We start from the raw sequence: 26420 nt of genomic DNA, 5'->3' as shown, positions 1-26420 counted from the left end.
CACAGGTATTGTGCAAGAGATGGATAGCAAACAGGAACTTGATAGCAAATAATAAATCAAATTCAAACTGAATCCATGAGGTCCTTACCTCCCATTTGGTGATCCCAAAGCATATTTAAATGACATACATGTATATCAGCTACTGAGGAAACTGTTCTGGTGAAAAGTCAGACTGCCCATGCATATCTTCCTGAGATGGGGCAGCAGAGGGTGGGCATGAAAGGGCACAACTTCTGAAGCTGGTAGTTTCTGTGTAGGTTGAACTGCTGCACCTACAGTGACATGGCACCAGAGATGCTCGTGCACAGTGCTGCTACTTCCTGCAGCAGAAAACAACTGCAGAAGCAGAAGATGGCACAGGTTGGTTCCTCCACTTAAAAATGGCCCATGGTGCAGTAGCGCTGGCATCTTCAATCTGTTGGGCTTACGGATGGGAAATTAGAAACATTCAAATTTACTCAGTGTTTCTAGGCAAACAACATGCACCTATCATAGTAAAATCTAACATTTGTGAAAAGTGGCAGAGAGTACTGTGTTGTGAGTTCTCTAAGCAACAGATTGCTTATTGACATATAAGCCTTTATGGGCCATTTTATTTTTCAATGGCTTCCTGTAGAGCAGCCACCCCTCCAAACCAAAACGTGACATTCCAAGACCTTCCTTTCACCAAGAGTTGTCCCTCCTGTTCAGTTCCATGTCCCCTGTGCCACCTTGCCAGGCTCATGCTTTCTTATCTCTCTAACCTGCCCCAACACCAAGTCCACAGGGAGATGCTGTGACCAGAGCCACACACATCATGCTCAGGGCTCAGAGAAACCTCAGAGTTTACTCATGCTGGTAAATGAGCTGTGCTTTAAAAACAAACAAGTTGTGGTTTGACTGCTGCTGATTTACAATTTGGCCATATTTAGGTATAGTTCCTCTGAGATGGAAAAAGGTATACATAGGGAATCAACACCTTTTAAGTCCCTGATGTAAAGGGCATTGTAAACAGCAGGGCATTGTAAATAGAAGATAAGCAGATTTTTTTTTTTAATCAAGAAGAAACAATATATATTTTTTTCTTTTTTAAATCTCTCTTGTTCTCAGATACTGTTGAAGTACTGTGGTTGGATTTCTTTGAAAGTCTTGGATAGACACATCAAATTTTCTAAAATAACTCAAATTGCTAAAGCTTGTCAAAGTCTAACAAAATTGAAAGTAGAGCCCTGAGTTAGAAACCATGAGGCTATCTTAGTAGCAACAGTTCAGTGCTGTTAGCTCCATCTAGGCTTTAACCATAATAAACATGCAGTTTTCTTTTGTATGCTTCTTTCCATGATCCTGGCTTTAACTTATTTCAGATTCATTCATCTTTGCATATGCAACCGGCTTGTGACAGAACAGATTTATTGTCTGCTTATCTTTTCTGAATATTTAATACCTACGTCATTCTGTTGCTGAGATGTTTCCAGCGGGCTCTAATCCAGAGTCAGACCAAAGTAGGCAGCTGCAAGCTGTGGACTCCGTGTGGGATGAGTCACTATTGTGCTGTATCCGCAGGTTGCGCCGGTTCGTGATGAGGAAATAGCTCCTGAGCAGGTATGGTCTTACCTTCTCACATACAGATAGCTGCTAATATGTTAGTTTAGGAAATTATTATTATTATTATTATTATCGGTGATGAATTTTCCGTGGCTAGCACTTATGATTCTTTCTGCACTGAGCAGCAACTGCATCAACAGTAGTAAGACTTTGGAAGTGGCTCAGAGGATCATTTTAAAAGCTGTTAATTCCCAATACCTCTAAGATATCTCAAAGATATGTTAATTCCCAATACCTCAAAGAAATACCTCAAATACCTCATAGCTAGGGGGCAAACCTCTTTTCAGGCACAGCTACGAATGAGGAGCAATGCTCTTCACTTTCTGTGGAGCTATTCCATGAGGATGTGGAGTGACCTAGCTGGGATCCTATGTGCTTGCTGCTCGCTGCCTCCCTCCTCCATTTTTGCCTTCACATTGGAGGTGGTGTTTGGAGGCCACCAAAATGCCTACAAACTGGCCATGGTCCTGAGTGTGCTGCTTTGGGACTGGTGGGTGCATGGGACAGCAGAAAGGCACAGAGAACCTGACTTGCTTTGGCACCATGGCTCGGGGAACTTGCCAGACTCCTGGAGAGAGCACCAAAGGGCTGCTCCTGCCCTCCGGGGAGCTTCCTGGTGCTGGTGTCAGGGGCAGTATCTTCTGCTAATAGCAGGGCTATAAAACATTTACAACCCTTCCTGTGCAGAGTGAGTTTCTCGGGTTTGGACAGATGTGTTTTGCGTTGCTGTAGAAACATATTTTATTTTTTTTTCTTGCTAGAATCTCTTACTTCTCTGTGCATTTCAGAGTTGCATTTATCTCATTTTGGAGGTTGAGCCTAAAAAATGCACTTTAAGAAGCTGCATAAACATCATGTTTCTCTGTATAAACAGCTATTTCTACTTGGCAAGGAAAAGTAATGTTTTGCACTGAAAAGTAAGAATATAAACATTGGAAAAAGATCTAGAGGTTGATCAACTCATCTGTTCTTTAAATTTCCCTGTTATAAATCTGGTCTAACTTCAGATTGTCCAGAATTACACCAGGTTTGCAGCAATAATGTTCAGCTCAGTAGTTGGTACATCTTCCCATTTAATCCATATAATTAAATATTTATTTTGAATTAATGGCTTACTGGCAATTTGTGCATTTTCCCCAGATTTCAAATGTACAAATGGAAACTTAAGAAGATAACTTCTTGTAATGATGTGCTTTTTATTTTCTGAGGACTGCATAAATGGTGAGTGGAGTTACATACTTTAAAAATTCCTCTTCAACCATGGGGCCATCTCAGATAGTAATTTTAAATTCCTTAGAGAGATCCAGTTTTTAAAATGAACCATGTGAAAATGAGAAACTTTCCTCTGTCTAATGGATACTGCAAAACAACATTTTCTGCCAAATGACCAAACCATGCCCACACAAATGTAAACAAGACCCTCAGCTGAAATCACTGCTGTCCAGCTTTTATATATATATATTTTTTTCCCCCATGGGAACTGTTCTCACTCCTTAGATGCATTCTGCTCCTTCCTATTTCTGGTGTCCTTTCCACATTCTTGCCAAAGTTCTTCCCAAAGAAGGACAGAACCATTTTTGAACACGTTTAGATGAGTTTGAGGTCTGGCAAAAGTACTATTTCCATTCCCTGGGATGTTTTTTTTTTTTTTTTTTTTTTTCCCTGTCTTTTCTGTTTTAATAATCGTATACTTATTTTTTATTTTTATTTTTATTTTTATTTTTATTTTTATTTTTATTTTTATTTTTATTTTTATTTTTATTTTTATTTTTATTTTATTTTAATGTAGATAACACATGTATGATAGGCTATGTGAAAACATCTCTTTTTCTTGTTTTTCTCTGTATCCAAGAATCTGCAAACTAATTATTACAAAAATGTAAATCTTGCAAAAAAAAAAAAAAAAAAAGAAAGCCACAGCAATGATTTTGTAGACAAGTCTTCATTTTGAATTTTGACGTATAACTGTTTTACTATAATATTACAGACTCAAAAGACTGTTGAATGGTGACTATTCATAAGTGTTCTGAGGATGCAAATATAGAGCTTGATATATATCTCTATGATACTATAAACTGGAAGTCTGAGAATATTTTGATCCACATCAGTATTAAGCAGCAACAAAATGCCTATATGAAGCAGTTGCACCTATAATATTAGTACTTGTTACCAGCATTTCTTTGTTGCTCTAAATTAGTTGTCAATTTGACATTCTTAAATACTTAATTATCTTGGCATCTTAGAAGCTGCTACGTTCATTTTACTAAACATTTCACTATTACACACCACCCCTGCCCATACTTGCAGCTTTGTCCTTCTCCCTTAGCCAATTGAGATTTTGGTAGGAGCAGAAGGCTGGCTATGGGAGGCCCTGGAGGATCCGTCCTTTCTTCTGTAGGGTGAAGTCAAGGTGAGAGCCCAGCTACACTCATGTCAGGGAAAAAAAAGAAAAACAACAACACAAACAAACAAAAAAACCCACCTGTAGTATGACCTTTCTACTTTCTCTCCATTTTTCTTTTCAAAATACATTTAAGTATTTTAAACTGTATAAACTATGTAAACATTACCGATAGCTATAGCTAGAGAGCAAATGTGGCTTTCCCCAGGGGTTCTACACTCGAAATGGCTGCTCTCAGATTTGTTGTTTGAACTTCCCCTCCACCAGCATACTCCAATGATGCACAGCACAGGCAAACAAGAAATGACTGTCATAAAGCTATCTGATGAATATAATAACCCTACAACATATCATCTTTATCAGGTTTTGATCTCTTCCTCCTCGTTTTATTCATCTGCCTTAGAACTCCTAACCTTTCCACAGTCCTGAGCAAGTTTAAAAAAAATCAAGTCGCTTACTGGAGAAATGTCACATGTAAGAGGAAGAATGGATAGTAAGTCAGAAACTGGAGAAAAGCACCCACTGGCCAGACTAAAAATCTGACTGTGAAAAAAGACAGAAAAACAAAACAAACAAAAACAAACAAGCAAACAAACAAACACAGTTTTCCTAGATGGATGCTAGCTGAAGGAGCAGAGCTGCTCAGAGCATAGATACGCTTTCCAGATTGTCTGCCCTGATTGTGGTGGCAGTGGGATCCCAGAGGATGTAGGGATTTGGCTAATTGCTGCTTCTGAAACACGTGAAAGCTCTTCTTGAAAGCACATCAAAGGAGAGCTGCTTTTCCAGATCAGCCCCATGAGATTTGGCCACCGTACTTCTCAAAGGAGAAGCATGGCAAGAGAGCAGTGTGTGCGTGCATCCATGTATGTCCTTTGACTAAGTCCCTATAGCAAGCTGGCCATCAGATTTCTTCATAATTATGAGTTTGGTACAAACTGAGGCAATGTCAGCCTGTTCCCCTAAATTTTACCTTCCTAAAAAATGTGTTTGTCTAGATGGTAATTACCAAGTCCTCAAAGTCCTCAAAAATTCAGTCCTCAAGAATTCAGTCCTCAAAGAGAAATGTCTGGCTCCAAGGAAGGCTCACAGGCATGAATTTCAAAAGGGTGAAGACTCCTCTCAGAGGCAAACATTAGGGTGCCTAGAATCTCTTTGACATTTCTCCAGCTCTAAGTAATCGGATCTGTCCCGTCTCTATCCTGTTGACTGTCTCAAGTGATTTCTCACTCATCCGGAAAGTTTTTTACACTTTTTTTTAGTTGGCAAACTCTCTTCCCATTGCAAGGAGAACCTTGCATTGTAACACCCCAGTCTTCAAGAAAAATAAAGGAACCGAGTTGTTTGAATAGGCTTGAATTTTTGTGCACGTAATATGATCATAGAATCATGGAATCATTTAGGTTGGAAGAGACCTCCAAGATCACCTAGTCCAATCTACAACCTAACACTAACAAGTCCTCCACTAAACCATATCACTAAGCTCTACATCTAAACGTCTTTTAAAGACCTCCAGGGATGGTGACTCAACCACTTCCCTGGGCAGCCTATATGATGAAGCAGCTAAACCAGGTCATGGACCATAGTTGGCAAGAAGCATAATCTTAATCTACATTGTTGTATATGGCCCCGAATGGGTGGGCTTTAGGTGATGATCACCATATTAATAGTCTGTGATGTTCAGCAGCATCACAGTTGTTTCAAAGGTCTGCATTGTCCTTTGTGCAGCATGAAAAGAATGATCCTCATCAGTGACTCCAGTACAGTCAATAATAGCTGTTTACTTTAAACACCTTTTCAGTAGCTGTATTTTGCACATAGCTGTTAACTGATTAGCCTGTTATATTAAACTTGTTTGTTCAGTAGAGTAAGCAGAATTAGGCTGACAAATACACATCAAGTCAATTTGTACACAGTATTTCAAGGGAAATGTTACATATTGCTATTAACTACCAAAGCTTATAGAAGAAAGACTACATGACAGTTTTTGTTCTGCTCCTAGGCAATCTTGGACTGCTCACAAAGTGACCACAATGTTTAATTAAACAAGTAAACGTACTTCAGATGAATTAAATGTACCTATAAATAAGGTCTGTTAAACAAAGATGAGTAGATGACAAAATATAGAGTATGAGCTACTATTAACAGCTGCTTCTGAGACAATGGGTCAAGAGTGCCATTCATTACACCCAATATCCTAAGCAGTATGCTGGGAGCTCTGGGAGGCTGTTCTGGATTGTGTCTATCCTCTCAAAATATATGATACCCAGAACAGTTACGATGACGAGCAGCCTCAGCTGCCTTTTGAGGGCATCTTTAAAAGGAAAGATGCAACTGAATGAGCAGAAAACAAATGAGCACCAAGAGCAGACTTCCACCTAGCATCAGGAGAGAAAGGTAGGACAGCAGTTTCTTTAAAGGGTGCTTCATATTGTATCATATTTTAAGCTAACTGCTCATTGTAATTAAGGGAAGTATCCTACTTTCTTGTTGAAAACTTCTTCAGCCCATTTGGATAGTTTTCCACAGGAATTTGGATTTATTTTGCTTCTGTTTTCATGCAAAACACACTTGAGCAGAATTGCACAATTTGTTCTTTTTTTTTTTCTCTCTTTTTTTTTTTTTTTTTCTCACTCCTTTTTTGGATGGATTTTCTTCTTTCAGTTTAAAAGCAACAACTACAACAAAAAATCCCCTGAAAATGTGTGTTTTTTTTTAAAGAATTTTTTTTTTTTTTTTCCCATGGGAAATCATATTCATTTAGGCTAAACAGTTGCACTGTCAGAGAACAAAAGAAAACAGAGACAACAAAAAGTTGAAGAGGAAACTAGAAGTAACACCTTAATTCTTTTTGTTTGGCTTCATATCCCATTTTACCATATTTGTTTAGTTTCTTTACACATAAAATGAAGGTAAAAATCTATGTGACACATTTCCAATCTAAATGAACTTAAACTTTTTTTCTCTTTTCTTTTCTTTTCTTTTCTTTTCTTTTCTTTTCTTTTCTTTTCTTTTCTTTTCTTTTCTTTTCTTTTCTTTTCTTTTCTTTTCTTTTCTTTTCTTTTCTTTTCTTTTCTTTTCTTTTCTTTTCTTTTCTTTTCTTTTCTCTTTCCTTTTCTTTCCTTTTCTTTCCTTTTCTTTCCTTTTCTTTCCTTTTCTTTCCTTTTCTTTCCTTTTCTTTCCTTTTCTTTTCTTTTCTTTTCTTTCCTTTCCTTTTCTTTCCTTTTCTTTCCTTTTCTTTTTAATTCTGTACAATATATAGTTAAATTGTCATTTAATATTTTCTGTTGTGAAATTTTGGGTTAATAAAAATCCAGCTGGCTGTGCTTTCTCTATTTTGGGTGGAAATATGCCAAAAGAAGGAATAATAGGTAGTATGAAAATACTGACTAAAGGTGAAGGAAAAATATGCAAAATCTGATATTTACAGAAAAGTGTAAAAGAACAAAGATTGTTTAAAATAATTAGCAAGCAGAAAAAGAGGAAGCAAGATGCACACCAAACAGCAAATGTACACACTCAGATTCCATCTGTCCTGTATTCCTGAAGGTACCTCCTGGGTACACTGCATCCCTGGTGCTCGGGTGCCACCACCTAAAATGAGACAGCCAATGTCTGGCACTAGAAAGTCTGTCTGTATAACACAGGCTGTTCATGGTAGCTGTCAGGGGTTTGCAAGCTATAGTTTATCATCTACATTTGACTTCTAGTTAGCTTTAATAGCACAATGTGCTTGTAAGAAAATTTGTTTCAACAGGGAAAAAAATACTTTATTCTGTTATGTTCTGTCTAAAATAAACACAGGCATCAAAGCCCAAAGCAAATGGGTTAGGTGGTTGAATTGCTGTGTCAGTATTTTTCTGACTTAAACAGTCACGTTATATCATAATGATACTGAATAGCATATGGTGATGATCTTTTTCATGATAATATTATTTTTCTATTAATTAAAGGAAAACCAGAATGAATGTTCATTGCCAAATGCTTGAATACTTTCATGAAATGCTTTTGGAAAAAAAAAAAAAGAGAGAGACTAGTAAAATAGTCAAATTACTGCACTCACAAGAGAAGGACAGCAATATTTGCATCCTAAATAAGCAAATAATGAAGCAGACTAAAGCAATGTTCAGCAAATATTTCTCTCCATGTCTGTCCTTCTCCAAAGCAGTATCAACAAAATAATTACACATAACAATGCTAAACTACTACTGCTGAAATAAACGAGAGCCTGACATTAAAGATGTTTACGTAAATGGCATTTAGTGCTTCAGAGTAGTCAGGCTCTTCCATTACATTTGTGCAGTGTAAGATCAGAAAACTATTTCTCCTTGTACATTTTTTCCCTACATGCCAACTCAATCCTACAGGATTTTACAGTAAGACTTGATCTGGCCAAGCAGTGCCATCTGCCTGAAAATGAGGTGTTCATGGAAACATTTTGATTTTGCCAGGTGTACAACAGGTTCAGCCCCCTCTGTCGGGACAGGTCTGGAAGAGAGGCTGCCAGCCTGCGGGGATGAAGACTGCCACACACGCAGGCCAAGCAGCCCAGAACAGGCTGTAGGGAGGGCCCAGCCCTGTGCCCTGGGGTCTTCTGAAGGCCTGATGGAGCCTCGATGCAGCAGAGGTCTCCCTGCCATGCCAGGAAGGCAGCTGAGAGGTGCCCATGTCTGTCCTGTGCCCAAGTTGTGAGGTTAATGCTGATGTATAACTTCTCACTTCGTTCCTGAGGCTGTGCTGAGCATGTTTGCTGTTCACTGGGCAGTGCTCTCCCCTGTGAATGTGGGCTACCCTCTCGGAAATCAGACTGCATCAGGCCTGTACAGCAGAAAGATGTCCCTCTGGTTTTACACAAACACACATTTTCATTGGATGTCCTCAAAAGGATTCTCATCTCTATATTTGTGGCCAGGCATTTACATGTATTTTGTGCCTCTAAGACCAAGGCTAACCCATTTCCACCACCAGGTACTCAGTGCTCACCAGCCCTGTGCGTGCACAGCAGTATTTTTCCTCTCCCAGCTACTGTTGCACAGCAGTTTTTTCCCTTTCTTAAATCTGCTCTCAAAGAGGCCCAACTAGCATCACTCCCTGGCTTGGTTCTGGCCAGCAGCGGGTCCCTTTTGGAGCCAGCTGTAGCTGGCTCTGATATGACATGGGGCAGCTGCTGGGCTCTGCTCACAGAGGCCACCCCTGAAGCCCACCTGCTACCTAAACTTTGCCAGGAAAACCCAATACATTGCCCACTGCAATGGGACCCACTGTTATTCAGGCATGAGGACACCCAATTATACATTTTATTTTATCAAATGAGATATGTGCTTCAAGGGAAATCTTATGATAAAAGTCTTGTTCTATTAAATGTATAATTGCAAAATAATTTCATCTTTCATAAGTAGTGAAATGTGAATTTTCTACACATTCAACTAGATGAAGGTGTTTATGATTGCTCTTTTCTTTTTTTTTCTTCGTTCAGCTTCTCTCACAAAGAAACGAAAAAATGGCTGTAAATGTCCCTCAGCATTAGGACATGCCATATAAGCTGTGCCCTATCGCTGCATGGATTTGGTACCTCAGTAAGGATGCAACTGTGTTGTGAATCTGTAAATGGCTCTTGCATAAAGAGCAGCTGGTCAAACAGTATCCGCATTTCCATGTATATCTTCATGGTTTGCATTATTCTGGCCACAGTGTTTGGAAATCTGATGGTTATCATCTCAATATCACATTTTAAGCAGCTCCACACGCCTACCAACTTCTTGATACTTTCCATGGCCACAGCTGACTTTTTGCTGGGATTCCTCATCATGCCTTGCAGCATGGTGCGCTCTGTTGAACACTGCTGGTATTTTGGCGACTTCTTCTGCAAGATCCACACAAGCATGGACATTATGCTGAGCACAGCTTCCATCTTCCATCTTTCTTTCATATCCATTGATCGTTACTATGCTGTGTGTGACCCTCTAAGATACAAATCAAAGATAAATACTTTTGTTATCCTGGTCATGATATTCATAAGTTGGACTGTCCCTGCTGGTTTTGCTTTTGGGATGATCTTTCTAGAACTAAATCTGCTAGGAGCAGAAGAGATTTATAATCACATCCATTGTGCAGGAGGATGCTTTGTCTTCTTTAGTGAAACTTCAGGTGTTGTGGCCTCCGTAGTGTCTTTTTACATCCCTGGATTTGTTATGCTGTACGTCTATAGGAAGATATACTCTATAGCCAAGAGGCATGCAAGATCCATTGAAGCAATTAGCCAAAAGAAGAGATGTGAAATGAAGCACCACATTTCATGCTGCAGAGAAAGGAAAGCTGCAAGGACATTATGTATAATAATGGGAGTATTTTTTATATGCTGGAGCCCATTCTTCTTCTTTACAGCAACTGATCCATTTATGAATTATATGGCTCCTCCTATTCTCATTGATGCTTTGGTTTGGTTTGGTTATTTAAATTCTGTATTTAATCCAATTGTTTATGCATTTTTTTACCTGTGGTTTCGCAAAGCATTAAAGATGATTCTTTTTGGAAACATTTTTCAAAGGGACTCTTCAAGGATTCAATTATTTTTAGAGTGACATCCTTTAAATGGTTGGTTTTCTGGCTTTGAGATCTTGTCTAGAGGCTGACCTCCAGGAAAGAAGAGCTGAAAATGACAGAAGAAACTCCTATTTGCTTGCTAACTTATCAAATTTGGTCAAGCAGATAAGAAACGATTATGTTTTATTCTTTCATTCAAGACTGGGAATTATAGTGTTTTGCTATAGCTATTTATATGCCATGCAGAGGAAAGCAAAACCTGGGTTAAAAAAAAACAAAACACAGCAGCTTATTAACTGTTTTTAATCATTAAGAAGTGATTCTGATACAACAGGCTATATTTTTAAAAATATGTATTTCTGGTTATTTGCTGTCCTCTGACAAGATCAGAAAAGCCTTTCATTTTGAATATACAGACATCTTTGAGTAAAAACCCAAAGCTTTTAAGTTTTGTCCCTCCACTTCAGTATGCATGCAGAAGTCTAAACAGGCCAATGTACAGTTATGCCAGTATGCTGCACGGAGGGAAGATGGGAAAAAGAGAAGTCATGCTGCTCCTTCTCTTTCCATTTCAACTAGTGCTTGTCACTTTTGTCATTTAAAGGCTTTCCTGCTTAATGAGGTCAAAAGCGTCTTTAATAAGATCAAAGATATTGTGGAAAACACAATAAAGGAATATAAAGCAGTAGTGAAAAGCAACACTGAATCTGACAATGCCAGAAAATGATACTTTTGTAATTAAAATTTTGATGTAAAATATCCACACTTTTACATCCTTCAGAACTTTATATAGCTTGGATATATTGATATTTTGGCTTACAGCAGTGCTGTGACAGCCAGTGAGGAATCTATATAAAGAATTGATATAGAAATTCTATGGCTTACCTGATCGTATGGAGAGTGGGGCAAGATGGACGTGGAAGCACCAGGAGGAGTGGTAGAAAAAGGATCATAGGGATGGCTCAGTGTCATGGAGCCTGGGTGAGCAGGCTGTCAAGATTACATCTGTGTGCAGCCTTTCTGGACACCCATATTGGGACAGAAAAGACAGATGAGGAAGTCAAAAGCTAGCACATGGTTACCAGCTGAAGAAGGCCGACAGGCTGTCAATTTTTTAATCTGTTAACTGGCTTTGCTAGAATTAACATATCACCAAACAGAAGGAGGTAATACCTCTGGCCTGGTCCTATGCCATCTGGTTGGAGTATGGAGGACTAGTTCTGGGAATGGACAGTAAAATGTTGGTATCTGAGAAGAGGCTATGGTGAAGCTGATGACTTGGTATTGAAGGAAAAGCTATGTTCAGTGGTAAATGGTGTCCTCCATTCATTTTGCTGGGATATGTGCACGCTGTACATGTATCTTGTCTTTCTTTTTTGTGTTCTGTAGAGCTCTGAAGCATTCTGCACTGTAAAGCATAAAAGCTCAATGATGCTACATTTCAGCAGAGCAAAATATCAGTATCTGAAATTGTCTCCTTTACGCTGTCATCTTGTAAGTTTGCACTCTATAATGACATAAAAATGAACAATGACTGAAATATGCAACACCTCAGCTTTTGTACTGTGGAAGATAATCCTTGGTAGTGACAATATGACCACTTTAATTCTTTATCACAGAACAATAAAAAAAGATTAAAGAAACAAACAAACAAACAACAACAACAACAAAAAAAACCCTCTACCTTTCCAATAAATTTTCCAATAAATTAATGGATAGTTGTCTTTTTCTTCATCCCTGGTGAGTTTTGTCTGATGCAGTTCATTTTCTAATGTTCAGTGTTAGTTTCTGAAGTGAATTGTGTGATCACTAGAATATCTTGATCTCTCTTGAAAGAGCAGTTTCACGGCTGCTGCCAGATGATATCTCCCATTTTCTGATGGTGTTACAGATTGAAGGAATTTCCCTAAAAGGAGTGTTGCTCACCTGAGGCTTTTAAAGTGTATTTAATACATTCAGCATATGTTAACATAGACCCTTCAAGAAGTTAAAGGAGACATTGCTTTTTTTTTTTTTTTTTCTTTTTCCTTTCATCCACTATATGCCTGGCATAAAAAGACATCACTGTGTAACACCAGAGACAAGATTTTTGCTGCTTGTGGGCACAGGGGTGGGCAGTCATATTTTCCTTGAGTAGCAACAGATGAGAGCATCAAGTCATGCTGAACTCCATTTGATTGCTCCAAAGTCCATCTGGCCCACGCAGTTCTGGTACAGCTGGAGGCTCAGAGAGAATTGCAGAAATTGAGAACTGCACTCTCACCATATTTGTGCTGTGCTCCTGAAGCACCCGGTTCAGGCTACTGTTGGCCTGACTGCTAATTCACCTACTTCTGAAAAAGAGAAAAACAACCACAGAAAAATAACCCTATGTCATTACATTTTTAAGATCTGCTATGGTTGAACATGCATGAAGTTCAACAAGGCCAAGTGCCGGGTCCTGCACCTGGGGCGCAATAACCCCAAGCAGAGCTACAGGCTGGGAGAGAAATGGTTGGAGAGCTGCCAGGCAGAGAAGGACCTGGGAGTGATGGTGGATAGTCGGCTGAATATGAGCCAGCAGTGTGCTCAGGTGGCCAAGAAGGCCAACGGCATCCTGGCTTGTATTAGGAACAGCGTGACCAGCAGGGCTAGGGAGGTGATCGTCCCCCTGTACTCAGCTCTGGTGAGGCCGCACCTCGAGTACTGTGTTCAGTTTTGGGCCCCTCGCTACAAGAAGGACATCGAGGTGCTTGAGCGGGTACAGAGAAGGGCAACGAAGCTGGTGAGGGGCCTGGAGAACAAGTCCTACGAGGAGCGGCTGAGGGAGCTGGGCTTGTTCAGCCTGGAGAAGAGGAGGCTCAGGGGCGACCTTATCGCTCTCTATGGGTACCTCAAGGGAGGCTGTAGCGAGGTGGGGATTGGCCTGTTCTCCCACGTGCCTAGTGACAGGACGAGGGGGAATGGGCTTAAGTTGAGCCAGGGGAGTTTTAGGTTAGATGTTAGGAAGAACTTCTTCACTGAAAGGGTTGTGAGGCACTGGAACAGGCTGCCCAGGGAAGTGGTGGAGTCACCATCCCTGGAAGTCTTCAAAAGACGTTTAGATGTAGAGCTTAGGGAAATGGTTTAGTGGGGACTGTTAGCGTTAGGTCAGAGGTTGGACTCGATGATCTTGAGGTCTCTTCCAACCTAGAAAATTCTGTGTGTCTGTGTGTAAACATAAACTTTCTTGGGTGTAAACGATGAGCAGTCAGATTGAGCTGAATTTTGTACTCTGCTGAGAACATTTCCACTGCCTGGAATGTATCTTCAAGATATTCTTCAAATACTTTTGCCCTTTGATCATGAACTGAATGCACTTTAATAAGAGAATTGTGTTTATGTTGAAAGACTTTGAACTCAAAAGCAGAGTAGTCTTTTCCAAAATGTTACAACTATTAACCTTTTCAGTCTGGTATTTGCAGCTCTTGCAAATGCAACCACATTTTGCACCTTTCCCCTTCCCTTTTCTTTCTTTCTTTTTTTTTTTTTTTTTTTTTTTTTTTTTTTTTTTTTGATGTAGAGTGTTGTCATGTCTAATAGGTTTTTCTAATAGGTTTATAAATATCATCCTCTGCTCGAGACAGCAGAAATGTTACCCCTCCGAACCTGTAACTGTTAAAAACATGATCCCATCTGATTATCTCAGCTTTCATTGGTAAGCATTTGCTTCTTCTTTCTAAATGATTGTCCCACACTCCTGAAGACTGATAGTCATCTAACCTAAATTGTAGGCATCTAAGAAGCACTACATCTGCTTTAGTCATTTGTATCTCTCTTTGTACTCATTGTAGAAAAATAGTCACCTTCAGAACTTGTTTTATCTCAGCAACTTATTCAAGTCACTGTTTAAGAAAATCTTGCAAGTCACAAAGTTTAAGAACATTTTTTTCTCTGGTGTCCTACTACCTGGAGGTGGCATTTTCCCCAAATGCTTCCTTGCCTTCTGTTTACAGACTGTCTTGTCTGGCAGGGCAACTTTAATGAAGTCCCAGGTTACTTTCTCTCATTAGCTCTAATCATAAGCAACACAAAGTTATTTCTCACTGTGAAGGGGACATACAAATGAGAGGTGTTAATGAGGCCATAGGGTCTCTATTCGAACCTGGGATTTTCATAAATTAGGAGAGCAGAAGAGAAATGCCTCTTACTGTTGTCCAATTAGATCATGGATTAAATCTAGTGATGTAGAATGTACCTAACTGCAATCTCAAAGAGTCATCACATAAATGAAGTGCAAAGGGTATTGTTAAATTCCTTATCAACCCATTTAATTAGTGACCTTATTAAACGCTTCCCAGATGGCTACCTTTTTCAAAACAAATGAATCTCCAGTGGGTGATTTTGTATGTTTCAACTTCCCTGAAAACTTATGCAAAGCAATTATTCCAACATAACGAAAGGATCTGTTTTGTTGGTAAACCTATGCCTACTCATTTTGTAACCAATAAATACATCAGATTTACATCACCTGCTTTCATGCTTCAAACAAAACTGACAGGTTTCTTGCAGCTAGTTTAGGACTCACAGATGACCACCTGTCCCCTGCTATGGCCTCATACATATGGCCTCCAGCTGAGTATCATGGACTCCCCCTTGGTCACCAGATTCAGTAGCACAGGGCAAGAGGATGAGCACTGACTGTCTCGGCAGAATCCTTCCTGAAACCTCACAAGGCAACCATTGTTCCAAAATGGAGTATTTTAAACAGCTAGATAAAAAAAATACATTAGTGCAGTGTTCAAACAGAAAGAATGAGCTCTCAAACTGTGTAAATATTGTAAAGTGTATGGCTTTTCTTAGATCATTAACTTCTCTAGGCTGTACAGACTGTACTCTCTTTCCTCCTGTACATTACATTAATACTCATTCAACAAAGAAGAGAGGAGCAGAAAACACTAGGTAGTCAAACACAAGATACTTAGTATTCTATGAAAGGCTTTTATTTACATATTTTTTCTGATCATCTTAGTTATCTACAGACTTCAGTGTAACTGCATCATCTAAAGACCTAATTCAGAAAATTACTATGCCTATATCTTAGCACTTTTGGACTAGTTTGTTTTCATTAGACATAGCCTAGATTTGATAACCTTCTATGATGAAGTGACTAGCCTGGTAGATGAGGGAAGAGCACTAGATATTGGCTACCTTGATTTCAGTAAGGTTTTTGACACTGTCTCTCATTAGTTCCTCATAGACAAGCTGCAAAGGTATGAATTGGTCGAGCAGACTGAATTGACTGAAAGAGCAGATTGAAAACTGGGGGAATGGCCAAGCCCAAAGGGTGGTGATCAGTGGTGCAAAGGCTACACCTGGGATCAATATTGGGCCCAGTCCTCTTTCACATCTTCATAAATGATTTGGATGATGGGCTAGAGCATATCCTCAGCAAGTTAGCAGATGACGCAAAACTGTGAGGAATTGTTGATAGAAGAGGGATCATGTTGCCATCCAGAGAGACCTTCACAGTCTGGAGAAGTGGGCTGACAGGAACCTCATACATTTCAACAAGGAAGAAATGCAAAGTCCTGTACCTGGGGAGGAACAACCCCTGCCACTAGCACATGTTCGGAGACACCCAGCTGAAAAGGAGCCTGACAGAAAAGGATCTGGGGGTCCTGGCAGACACCAAGTTGAATATGAGCTAGAAGTATGCCCTTGACACGAAGAAGGCCATTGGTACGCTGGACTGCATTAGGCAAAGTATTGCCAACAGGTGGTGGGTGGTGATCCTTCCCTTTTACTGGGCACTGGTGAAGACACACCTGGGTCCAATTCTGGAATCCTCTGTAAAAGATAGATGTGGACATACTGGAGAAAGTCCAATGAAGGGCCATGAAAATGACTAAGGGACCGGAGCACGAGGCAATAGGCACAAACTGAAACACAGGAAGTTCCATCTGAACATCAGGAAATGCTTTTTAACTGTGAGGATGACTAAGCACATAAGCAAATAAGACAGATTTCCCAGAGAGGTAGGGGAGAATATTTATTGCAAATTCATCCTTGGAGATATTCAAAATCCATATGAACGTAGTCCTGGTCAACAGGCTATATAGGTGGCACTGCTTGAGCAGGGCAGTTAGACAAGATGACCTTCAGAGATCCCTTCCAATGCTGACCATTCTGCAGTCCTGTGATTCTATTAAGTTGAATAGAATATTTAATAAATAGAGTATTTACTAAGTTTTGCGTAGTGTTATTTAGTCCCACATAACTAGATTTTTCCAACAGAAATAAATTTCCTTCTTTGTATTTTTCTTTTTTAAAGAAAAAGATCTTTCACCTTCATGTTGCTGCATTAAATCCCGCATAGCATATAGGTAACTGAAAATATTTCTGTGACGTCCGTGCAATAGCCTTTTTAAAACAAATTAATTTCTTAAGACACGCAATCCACAGTTAAATGGGAAATCTACAACCCACTCCTAGATGTTCAGTCTTCTTATTTCCCATAGTTATAGGGAAAGTTATTCTTCCTAAGCATTACAATCACAGCATACTGACCAAAAGATATCTATCTGTTAGTTAAAAAGAGATCACTGAAAACAGGGTGTTGTGTGACTTATACTCTTTGGACTTCCTGTGTTAGCAACAGTAGAAAACAATTCTTTGAGAAAATTTGGACATCCTTAATGTTTTACTGAAGCCACTTCAGGGGAACAAAAGAGATTCATCTTCACAATACATTATTGGAACTATATTTCATGTTACTAATCAAATAGTCCTCTCCAACCAATACTTATGAACAACATGGAAATAACAAAGCACAACACAAAATAAACACATGGGCTATAACAAAACCGAACAAAATAAATAAAATCAAACAAAACAATGACTACACAGCTTTCTCACCACACTGCCCGTACAGCAGTACCTGGTGTAACTAATTCTGAAAGACAATTTCTAAGGTCTTTTCAGCGGCCTTCCTTTAACCCAGTTGTAGATCTTTTTTCATAAAGATTTCAGTTCCTGTAAATTTGTTAGCTGTTGTTAAACATTTCATTTCTGAAAGGTGTCAAACTGCTCAATACTGTGTGCTGCACCATGCTGAAAAGAGGACTAATTGGAGTTGCATGGGACACTGCTGTCTGAAGGTAATGCTTTTTGACATGTAGCCTCTTTCAACATCTATTTGTTTGAAATCTAATATAATTTGGTCTGCACAGATTTCTGAACAGGTTTATATTTTAGTCACTTCTTTCAATTAAGGATCGTCTGTGTGAAACTTGCATATCTCTCACATCGTTAGTTAAAAAAAGTTTCTAGGCATGCTTGTCACAAAAATGCTGACAGATCTCAAAGATATTACTGTAGTACACCATGACAGTTTTACTGTTTTTTTTTTTGTTTTTTTTTTTTTTTTGTTTTTTTTTGTTTGTTTTTTTTTTTGTTTTTTTTTTTTTTTTGAGTCAATAAATTATTCTGCTGTAGAGATTTGTATTTTATTTCTGGTAGAAAGTTCCCTCATTTGCCTTTAAAATGACTGCCATAAAGGTAGACTCCATTAAAGGTTTTTGCATTTCCCATATTAAATTCTAAAAACAATGATTGTTTTCTGCAATGTTTTCATGGCATACTGTATTTCTCAGTCAATAAGAATTCAAGCACAATTCAGCACAGCCTCTGCTATGCTGAATAGCATTTATATTTGGACTTGTAATGCATCTCCTTATATATGCACAAGGGTCAGCATTAATACCTGAATATCCACCTCCGATCTCAGAGGACTCAATTTATTCATATCAGTAGTGAATTAATTTTGTCTTTTCTTGTAAGAAATTATATACTACCTTTCATGTGGTTTATTTATTTGTTTATTTATTTAGAAATAATAGATTGTCCAATAACAGGTGACAGATTGTTCTAAAATTACGCTTCTTTGTATCCATCTTTATTGTTCACTGAAGTATAGGGAACGTTTATTGTACATCATACAAAAGCTGTGGCTACAACCAGCATGAGAGAAAGTGCTGTTGTGTCCCATTAAATTAAAAGATAATAATCTTATGTTTATTAAATATTTGATTTCAAAATTTAATTAAAAGTTGTAACTATTCAAAACAAGTTAGGATGCGTCATCTGCTACAATAAAGAAAAAACATAGCATCTTCCCTTCACCTCCACCTTTAACCTCTCTTTTCAAATACTGTTTCTGATATGACTTATTGCTATCTCAAGTCAACAAAATAGCTAAATTATACATGAGAGTAAAGGGATTAATACAGAAAACAAAAATAATGGTCTTGGGAATACAGATACTTTGTTTATCTCCCGTCTGTGTAAATCCCTAAATTATACAGCTTTTTTTATGTCTTTTTTTTTTCTTTTTTTTTTTAACTTAAAAACTACTGGGAATTAAGTGTAATGCCATAAAAGAAAAATAATTTTCCACATATCATTAATCTGAGCAAAGTTTTAAAGAGGGTTTACCTTTTACAGATGCAATGTTGCTGGACAATAACAAAACCGGAAAATGTCTACTTAAAGCATCTATTGATGGTACTACTAAAATGGATGCAGGTAGGATTAGCCTATAAAACTGACTGACAAGCATTATTTCTAATATTTTGATGCTCTGTTTCTGTATTTTCTTCATTTGAGGATGATACCTGTTGGAAAATTCAGTGGACTAAGATGCTTCCCCAGTTCTTTCTGAATGGATTCCTTCTGAGTCCAAAATAGGAATAGACATGGAAGAAATGGATCTGGTTCTCTGCAGACAAATTAAGTGAAATTTTTACTCTAAAATAATCACTAGTGTATTCATTTATAGCTACTGCAGCTTGACCACAGTCTACTATAGGAGACAGGATTGAACCCTTTTGTTTAGTGGAACGATAATTATGCAAAACGTGTTAAAACTGATTTCTACCAGATGTGTTCATTGCTAGTATGTTATGGTCCACAAAAGATAAATGTTGCATCATAAGTTATTTGGAAAATGGGGTTTTGGCAGCTGATTTGTGACTCATAGGAAGAGCATTGAATTGTATAGCTCACTAACTAAAACCTCTGCGAAACCCAAGATATGTGAGCTGGCAAAACATTTCTTCTGTAGAAAACATCAGTGTTCTAGGACTGAAGAGACAAATAATTCCTGTACAGTGTTTGAAGACTGAAGCATCTTTTCCTTCTAATACTCTAAAATGATGGATATTAACATCTATATATAATGTAATCACAGTATTTTACAAAATATTCTAGATACAACAGAATGAATTAAACAAAATTGTTGTTATCCTGTAGCTTATTTAATTTAAAATGTAATTAAGTTTACTTTCAACTGCCTTGTTTTAAATGTTATTTGCAATGAATTTTTAATAGCTTCCAGTTGTCATGTCCTATTTCAGAAGAATAACAGGTTGCAGTTCATCTCTATTTAAGCCAAGAGAAAGCATGTCTCTGAATTACTGCATTTTCCTCAGTAATTTAATTCATGCTCTTGACTAACTTTGTCTTGTCTTCCAGTTTAGGACTTGGAATCTTCTGGAAACTCATGAAAATTGTATCTACGTATATGTCTGCATATCCAACAGAAAAATCTGATCAAGGATTGATTATGCTTTCTGTGAATACCTCGACAGATTTGACTGATTGCTCTGAGTTTGGGAACAGGTCCTGTCCTGGCAGCTCCAGGTCACCTGGAGCACGAGGGGTATTGTATCTCTTCATGACTGCAGCCTTCCTGCTCACCATCTCAGGGAATCTGGCCATAATTGTTTCCATCTCCTATTTCAAACAGCTTCAGTCCCCGACCAATTTTCTCATCCTATCCATGGCCGCCACGGATTTCCTACTGGGCTTTGCCATTATGCCCTACAGCATGGTGAGGTCTGTGGAGAACTGCTGGTATTTCGGGATGGCGTTCTGCAAAGTTCATTACAGTTTTGACCTGATGCTGTGCTTAGTTTCCATTTTCCACCTTTGTTCCATTGCTGTGGATCGCTTTTATGCAATTTGCCACCCTCTGCATTATGCCTATCTGATGACCATGAATGCCATAAAACAAATAATAGCAGTGTGCTGGTCAGCACCCGCAGCTTTTGCTTTTGGTGTTGTTTTCTCAGAAGCTTATGCTTCTGGAATTGAGGGCTATGAAAATTTGGTAAAATGCTCAAGCTTGTGCCCTGTCATGTTCAACAAAGTGTGGGGAGCTGTTTTATTTACAGTTGGTCTATTTGCTCCTGCTTGTGTTATGATAGGGATCTATTGTAAAATTTTTGTAGTCTCACAAAAGCACATATGTGAGTTGAGCCAAGTGCACAAGCACACAAAAAGTGATATGAAAAATGAGCTTTCTAAGAGTAAAGACAGGAAAGCTGCCAGGACTTTGAGTGTAGTTATGCTGGGTTTCTTAATATGCTGGTTTCCTTGTTTTTTTGCAATCTTAATTGATCCATTTTTAAACTTCTCTACTCCTGGACCTTTGTTTGATGCTCTAACCTGGCTTGGTTATTTAAATTCTCTCTGCAATCCATTAATATACGGCTTTTTCTATCCATGGTTTCGGAAAGCGTTTAGATATATTGTAACAGGCAAAATATTCAATTCGCGCTTCCGTACAACAAAACTTGTAGCTGAGGAGCAGTCACACTAGTAGATTCTAGAGCTGACAGCCGGTCTAAAGGTGAAAAAGAAACAGTGGATTATTGGGTATTCAGGGTTCAGTGACCAGTCTGAAACATAAAATTTGAATTTTGCAAGACAGTACTGTAAAATTATCTCAATGTCTATTTCCTTAATAAAATCAGACTCTTTATATTTTGATATTTATTTACCACCTGTGCTGACTCTTACTGCCTTGATAATGTTTGAGAAGTTAAGTTGTTCTAGAATCTCCTCATGCATGGTTTTGTTATTTCAGGAAGTATACAGTCCATAAACTCAATACTTCACCTAATTATGTATGAATACAGCAAATCTTTCTTGAGGTTCACCATCAATAATCTCCTAAACTGAATACATTTCACACTGATATGGTGATAGTGTATGCCATCCTTTTGTGATTTGAGTGTTAATACATAGATGTATAGAGTCTGCTGTTATTCCCAAGCAGATATAATTTCAGTATAATTTTGGCTTAAAGTTGCTCTTTTCTCCTGAAATCAGTAGAATCAGGTTTGCAGCCCTTATCCTCAGTGTGTGCAGTACCCAGGAATGAGAGCTACTCACACTTGTATGTGCATGCTTGTGCTTTCTTAGTTTTAATGTCAGATTCCAGATGCTATAAAATATCCTTGCTTATAGCTCACCTCATATCCCCTCCAGCAAATGAGCACTGAACTGGAGCTTCTAGTAAGGTCTTTGCCATGCTAAGCTCCCCCCGAAGTCAGTAAGGAGTCACTCACTGCAAGAGTTCACATCAAACAAACGCTTCAAGCAAGGTAGGCTGAGCTGTCATTATTGAACACAGCTACTGCAGTCCCTTTACTGTGCACACTTCCTCCAACGTGCCTTTCACAAAATGCGTACAGTGCATACTATACTTTTATTATAGTTGGACTACCAATAAGCCACTCCCATGTTTAATCACTTGTTGGTTTATCTCAGCTGTGTTGGTATAGCATAGTGGCAATAGCTGTTCTTTTTTTTTTTTTTTTGCTGAACACATTCTGTTTGGATCTGAAAAACCCCAGTTTCACCCTCACCTTGAAACATTTGAGACAGAAAGGACATGGAAGCTCACAGTCTTATCTGGGGTGGTGCGTAAGGCTCTCTCTAACTTTTCCTAATAATAAACGTAACCCCCAAGGCTTTACAGATAATACAAACGCTCTCTCTGTGAACTAGCTGAACAGTTGGAGCCAGGAACAGAGCAGGACTTAGTGCCAGAAAGAAGTGAGGCATCTAGAGGCTGGATAAGACACTGCCCCATGTCATTGCTTGACAGGTGTCCAGGGAGCAATGCAAACCTCTGGATGAAACAGTGAGGCATTGTGAGTGGTACCCAGGGAGAATAATGATGCTGAGCTCCAGTTTGCTTATGGCCAATGGCTCTGGAAAGCTGGATCTCTTAAACACAGCCCAGTGCTGACATTCAGGTTTGTCTAGACTCATCTTAATCTTATTTTGCTCCTGCAGTTCTTTCCTGAGGGTCAGCTCTGGGGCAGCTCTGGTAAAGTGTAAAGCAAACATTTTACATGATAACTTACTGGCCAGGGTACCATCTAGGATGCTATCAGCAGGAGCTTACTACTGAGCCCCATGAAATACACAGTGTTTAGGGACAATATAGAAAGTCCTCAGCGTGCTGATGTCGGCAGGGAGAGGGAGCTCCATGCCAGGCAATGGGGGACATTACAAAGCTGGTGTCATAGCCAGATGTTCCAGGTCATGTCTGGATGTGGCTTCTTTAGACAAGCTTCTTTGCCATCAGATCACCCTTTGTGTAAAAATAGAAGTGCATACTTGCACATAGCACAGGCGGAAGTCAATGAGAGGTTCACAATGAAAACTAGCAAATGTTGAAGGTCCCTGATGTCCTTCCAACAGTGAAGTCATGCTTCAGATACAGAATCATAGAATAGAATAGAGTCATAAGGTTGGAAAAGACCTCCGAGTTCATCCGGTCCAACCATCCCCCTACCACCAATGTCACCCACTAAACCACATCCCTAAGCACCATATCCAACCTTACTTTAAACAACCCAAGGAATGGTGACTCCACCACCTCCCTGAATGAATATGAATGAATATAAAACATACCACAAAACATGTGATGTAACACTAGACTTGAAGGCAACTACAGACCCTTTTTAAGTGTCTTCACGATGTTTGCTGCCAGCAATGATCACCACTGAACTCAACTATTTGGCAGGTGAGTTTGAATCCCTCCTGCTACTTCAACAGGAATGCATTAAGTTAAAGTTAGGTGTCTAATTAAGTCTTTAGGTCCACGTTAAAACATTTCTGAAAATTCTCCTACATATTATATGCCTAGCTGGTGATACATGATGCAGTCAGAGACATTATAAGTAATGATTAAATTACTTCATTAACATGTAGTATAAATCATTCATAGTCAGCCCATTACATTACTTCTCCTACAAAGACAGCATTTCTTCCAGACTGCAAATCCTCAGAGAATGACTTGCAGTTATCTAGGAGGCTTCAGTGTGTCATATCCTTTTATCATCCAGAGTGTGCCCTTGGATGTTAAAGGAGTATCTAAGGAGTATCTGCTTAGTCAGCCTTCCTACACAACTTTCAGGCTGCAGCTGGACCTGACCTATCAGAGCAGTTTTTCTGGCCAAAATATCTTGCAGATCTGTCATAGGGTTGGGCTTAGTTCCTGGATGACTTTGCAGGATGCCATGCTGTTCCACCTGCTCCTGAGCTTTACAGTAGTCCTAAACCTGGTGCTAAACAAAGCACTGTTTTGCATGAAACCTAGGGCAGCAGAGTAACAAGTGTTTTTTGCAGACCATGTCTGCTGGTGCACAGAACTAGTGTCTGTGGTTCTTGCTACAACATTCACTGCAGTCAATTCAATGTGGTACACATTTATATTCAGATGCAAAAACTGCAGTCTCTTCAAGTTTTCCCCTCTTTAAATATCATGGTAAACTTTTTTTTAATGAAATACATGGTCACTAATTAATATATTTTTTCATGTTTTAGCATGAATTGTAGTCTATATCAAATCTGGGCTGTGTTCCTCTCCTCAGGGCAGTAACCAGAAGCTTTAGGACTTTTTTTTTTTTTTTTCTTTTTTTTTTTTTTTATTAATGTGAATGATTCCAGCAAGAGATAAGAGATAACACTGCCTTGGAGAAGAGAGAACATTGCCTCATTCATTCAGGAGGAAGTTCAAACTCTTACATCCATGTGGTGAACCTGACCTGAGAGCACCCCAGTGGTTCTCCCCCTCTCTGGAATATCCCAGGTTGAACATGTAGGTCATCTTAAAAGCATCCTGGCCAGCTAATCCAGACTCAGCCTCCCTGTTGTTTGGCATCTAACAACAATATTCAGAGACGTCTTCAAATTTGGTGATTTTTACTCAAATAATTGCTGTATTTTTATTCTTAAATGGTTTGCAACTTAACAACTGGCAATTGTTAGCTTCAGTGCCTGACTGTGGTCAGAATAGTTAAATTCACTGGCTTTTGTTTGTTTCTTCTGTTTTTTTTTTGTTTGTTTGTTTTTTTTTTTTTTTTTTTTTTTTTTTTTTTTTTTTTATTTGCTTGTATGTTTGGTTTGATCTTTGTGTCACAGCCTAAATTGTGTGAAGGGGTTTTCTACCCCCTTGTGGAGTCTACACGCAAAAGCAGCTTAAAAAAAAAGACTGACAACATACATCTATGTTTTGTTATTATTTGTGCAGTTAAATAAATAAATAAATAAATAAATACTTGGGTTGCAAAACACGAGCTGAAAAATTTCTGATAAATAGATTGATTTATTTTTCAAGGTCTGCGCTCGGTTTTATGTTGTACCTTAATACTGCAGAGCACTTAGCGAGCGTTTAGCATCAGGTCGCAGATATAACTGTGGTTCTGGAGGCAGGTGTGTTCTGGAGGTGAAGAAAGTGAGCAACAACATAAAACATACAAATGGCAAACAACGTAAAACATACAAGTGGCAATTCCCCAAAGACACTGCCATTACATTTCCAAAGTAAAATCTTCAATATTTAATTTAAAGTTTTTGGTTTATAGACATTAATATTTTGTATGAAAAATGCAAATATACTAAAGAAGTCATATAGTTTCAGGTAGATTAATGCACAATAATCAGTGTCCAAGTTATATTTTTTTTTGACACACACACATACACACAAAAATCAACCCATAAATGCTTCAATCAGCTTTATGTAAATTAAATAAATGAAAGTAACTGTTCCATGAAACTCCTGACAAAGGGGCATGTACAGATGTGAACAGAAAGTAATTCATTTATTCTCCCTTTTGTGTAACCAAATATCATCTTTAATGGTCCAGCAGGACCAGGGAGGTTATCGTCCCCCTGTACTCTGCTCTGGTGAGGCCGCACCTCGAGTACTGTGTTCAGCTTTGGGCCCGTCACTACAGGAAGGACATCGAGGTCCTGGAGCATGTCCAGAGGAGGGTGACGAAGCTGGTGAGGGGCCTGGAACACAAGTGCTGTGAGGAGCGGCTGAGGGAACTGTAGAGACCTTACTGCTCTCTACACCTACCTGAAAGGAAAGTATGGGCTTCTGGGGGTTGGCCTCTTCTTGCAGGTAACTAGTGATAGGACTAGAGGGAATGGCCTCAAGTTGTGCCAGGTGAGGTTTAGGTTGGAAATGAGGAGACATTTCTTCTCAGAAAGAGCAGTCAGGCAATGGAATGGGTTGCCCAGAGAGGTGGTGGAGTCACCGTCCCTGGGGGTGTTTAAGGAAAGGTTGGACGTGGTGCTTAGGGACATGGTTTAGTGAGTGATGTTGGTGGTAGGGTGGTGGATGGACCAGATGACCTTAGAGGTCTTTTCCAACCTTAGTGATTCTGTGATTCTATGATTTTCCCAGTGGATTGGTTGTGTGTCCGTCTTCATGGCTGCAAACAACAACAAAGCATTGATGAGGCATTAGACCGACATAGCAAAAGATATGTAATTTCACAAGAGACAGCCATGAGTCTTCTTGGCTATATATAAATAGAGAACATTCCAGTTATTCTTGTGAGAAAGGAATGTTTTCAGCTGTGTTTTAATTGCATGTTTCCTCCAAAATACAATAATTAGAAAAACAGCACCAAAGAAGCTTTGGATTTTAATTACAGACCAGATATTTAAACACATTTACTGGCTTGCTCTGAATCAGGATATTTTTCTAACTGAAACTACACTGGCATAAAGGAAAAAAAAAAAAAAGACAGCTTGAAGTGCTGCAGAGAACATAAAGCACAGA

General features: G+C 38.9%; 2 protein-coding genes and 1 long non-coding RNA gene across 4 annotated transcripts in view; all 3 read left to right on the top strand.

Annotated features, from left to right (window-relative positions):
- LOC311433800 overlaps window positions 1-26420 on the top strand; it is a 371170-nt gene that overhangs the window by 280517 nt on the left and 64233 nt on the right. The gene's annotated exons all lie outside the window — the stretch shown is intronic.
- Window positions 1416-10808, top strand: TAAR1 (trace amine associated receptor 1). 2 transcript variants are annotated; one of them, XM_084514230.1, is made up of 3 exons: window positions 1416-1581; window positions 2725-2805; window positions 9462-10808. In XM_084514230.1, the coding sequence occupies exon 3, from the start codon at window positions 9496-9498 to the stop codon at window positions 10564-10566; it is 1071 nt and encodes a 356-aa protein (XP_084370356.1). In that variant the 5' UTR covers window positions 1416-1581; window positions 2725-2805; window positions 9462-9495; the 3' UTR covers window positions 10567-10808. The 2 variants fall into 2 exon arrangements, with proteins under 2 accessions (XP_084370356.1, XP_084370357.1); XM_084514231.1 differs by lacking the exons at window positions 1416-1581; window positions 2725-2805 and adding an exon at window positions 8548-8678.
- On the top strand, window positions 19027-21267 carry TAAR2 (trace amine associated receptor 2). The gene is made up of 2 exons (XM_084514229.1): window positions 19027-19072; window positions 20021-21267. The coding sequence occupies exon 2, from the start codon at window positions 20049-20051 to the stop codon at window positions 21147-21149; it is 1101 nt and encodes a 366-aa protein (XP_084370355.1). The 5' UTR covers window positions 19027-19072; window positions 20021-20048; the 3' UTR covers window positions 21150-21267.

The sequence above is a fragment of the Aythya ferina genome (genome assembly GCF_964211825.1).
Source record: "Aythya ferina genome assembly, chromosome: 3".
Taxonomy (NCBI): domain Eukaryota; kingdom Metazoa; phylum Chordata; class Aves; order Anseriformes; family Anatidae; genus Aythya; species Aythya ferina.
Note: the sequence above shows the minus strand (reverse complement) of the source record. Positions and strands in the feature narration are given on the sequence as shown.

Coding starts and splice junctions, on each gene's coding strand:
- TAAR1 (XM_084514230.1), top strand. CDS start 9,496: ATGTCCCTCAGCATTAGGACATGCCATATAAGCTGTGCCCTATCGCTG.
- TAAR2 (XM_084514229.1), top strand. CDS start 20,049: ATGAAAATTGTATCTACGTATATGTCTGCATATCCAACAGAAAAATCT.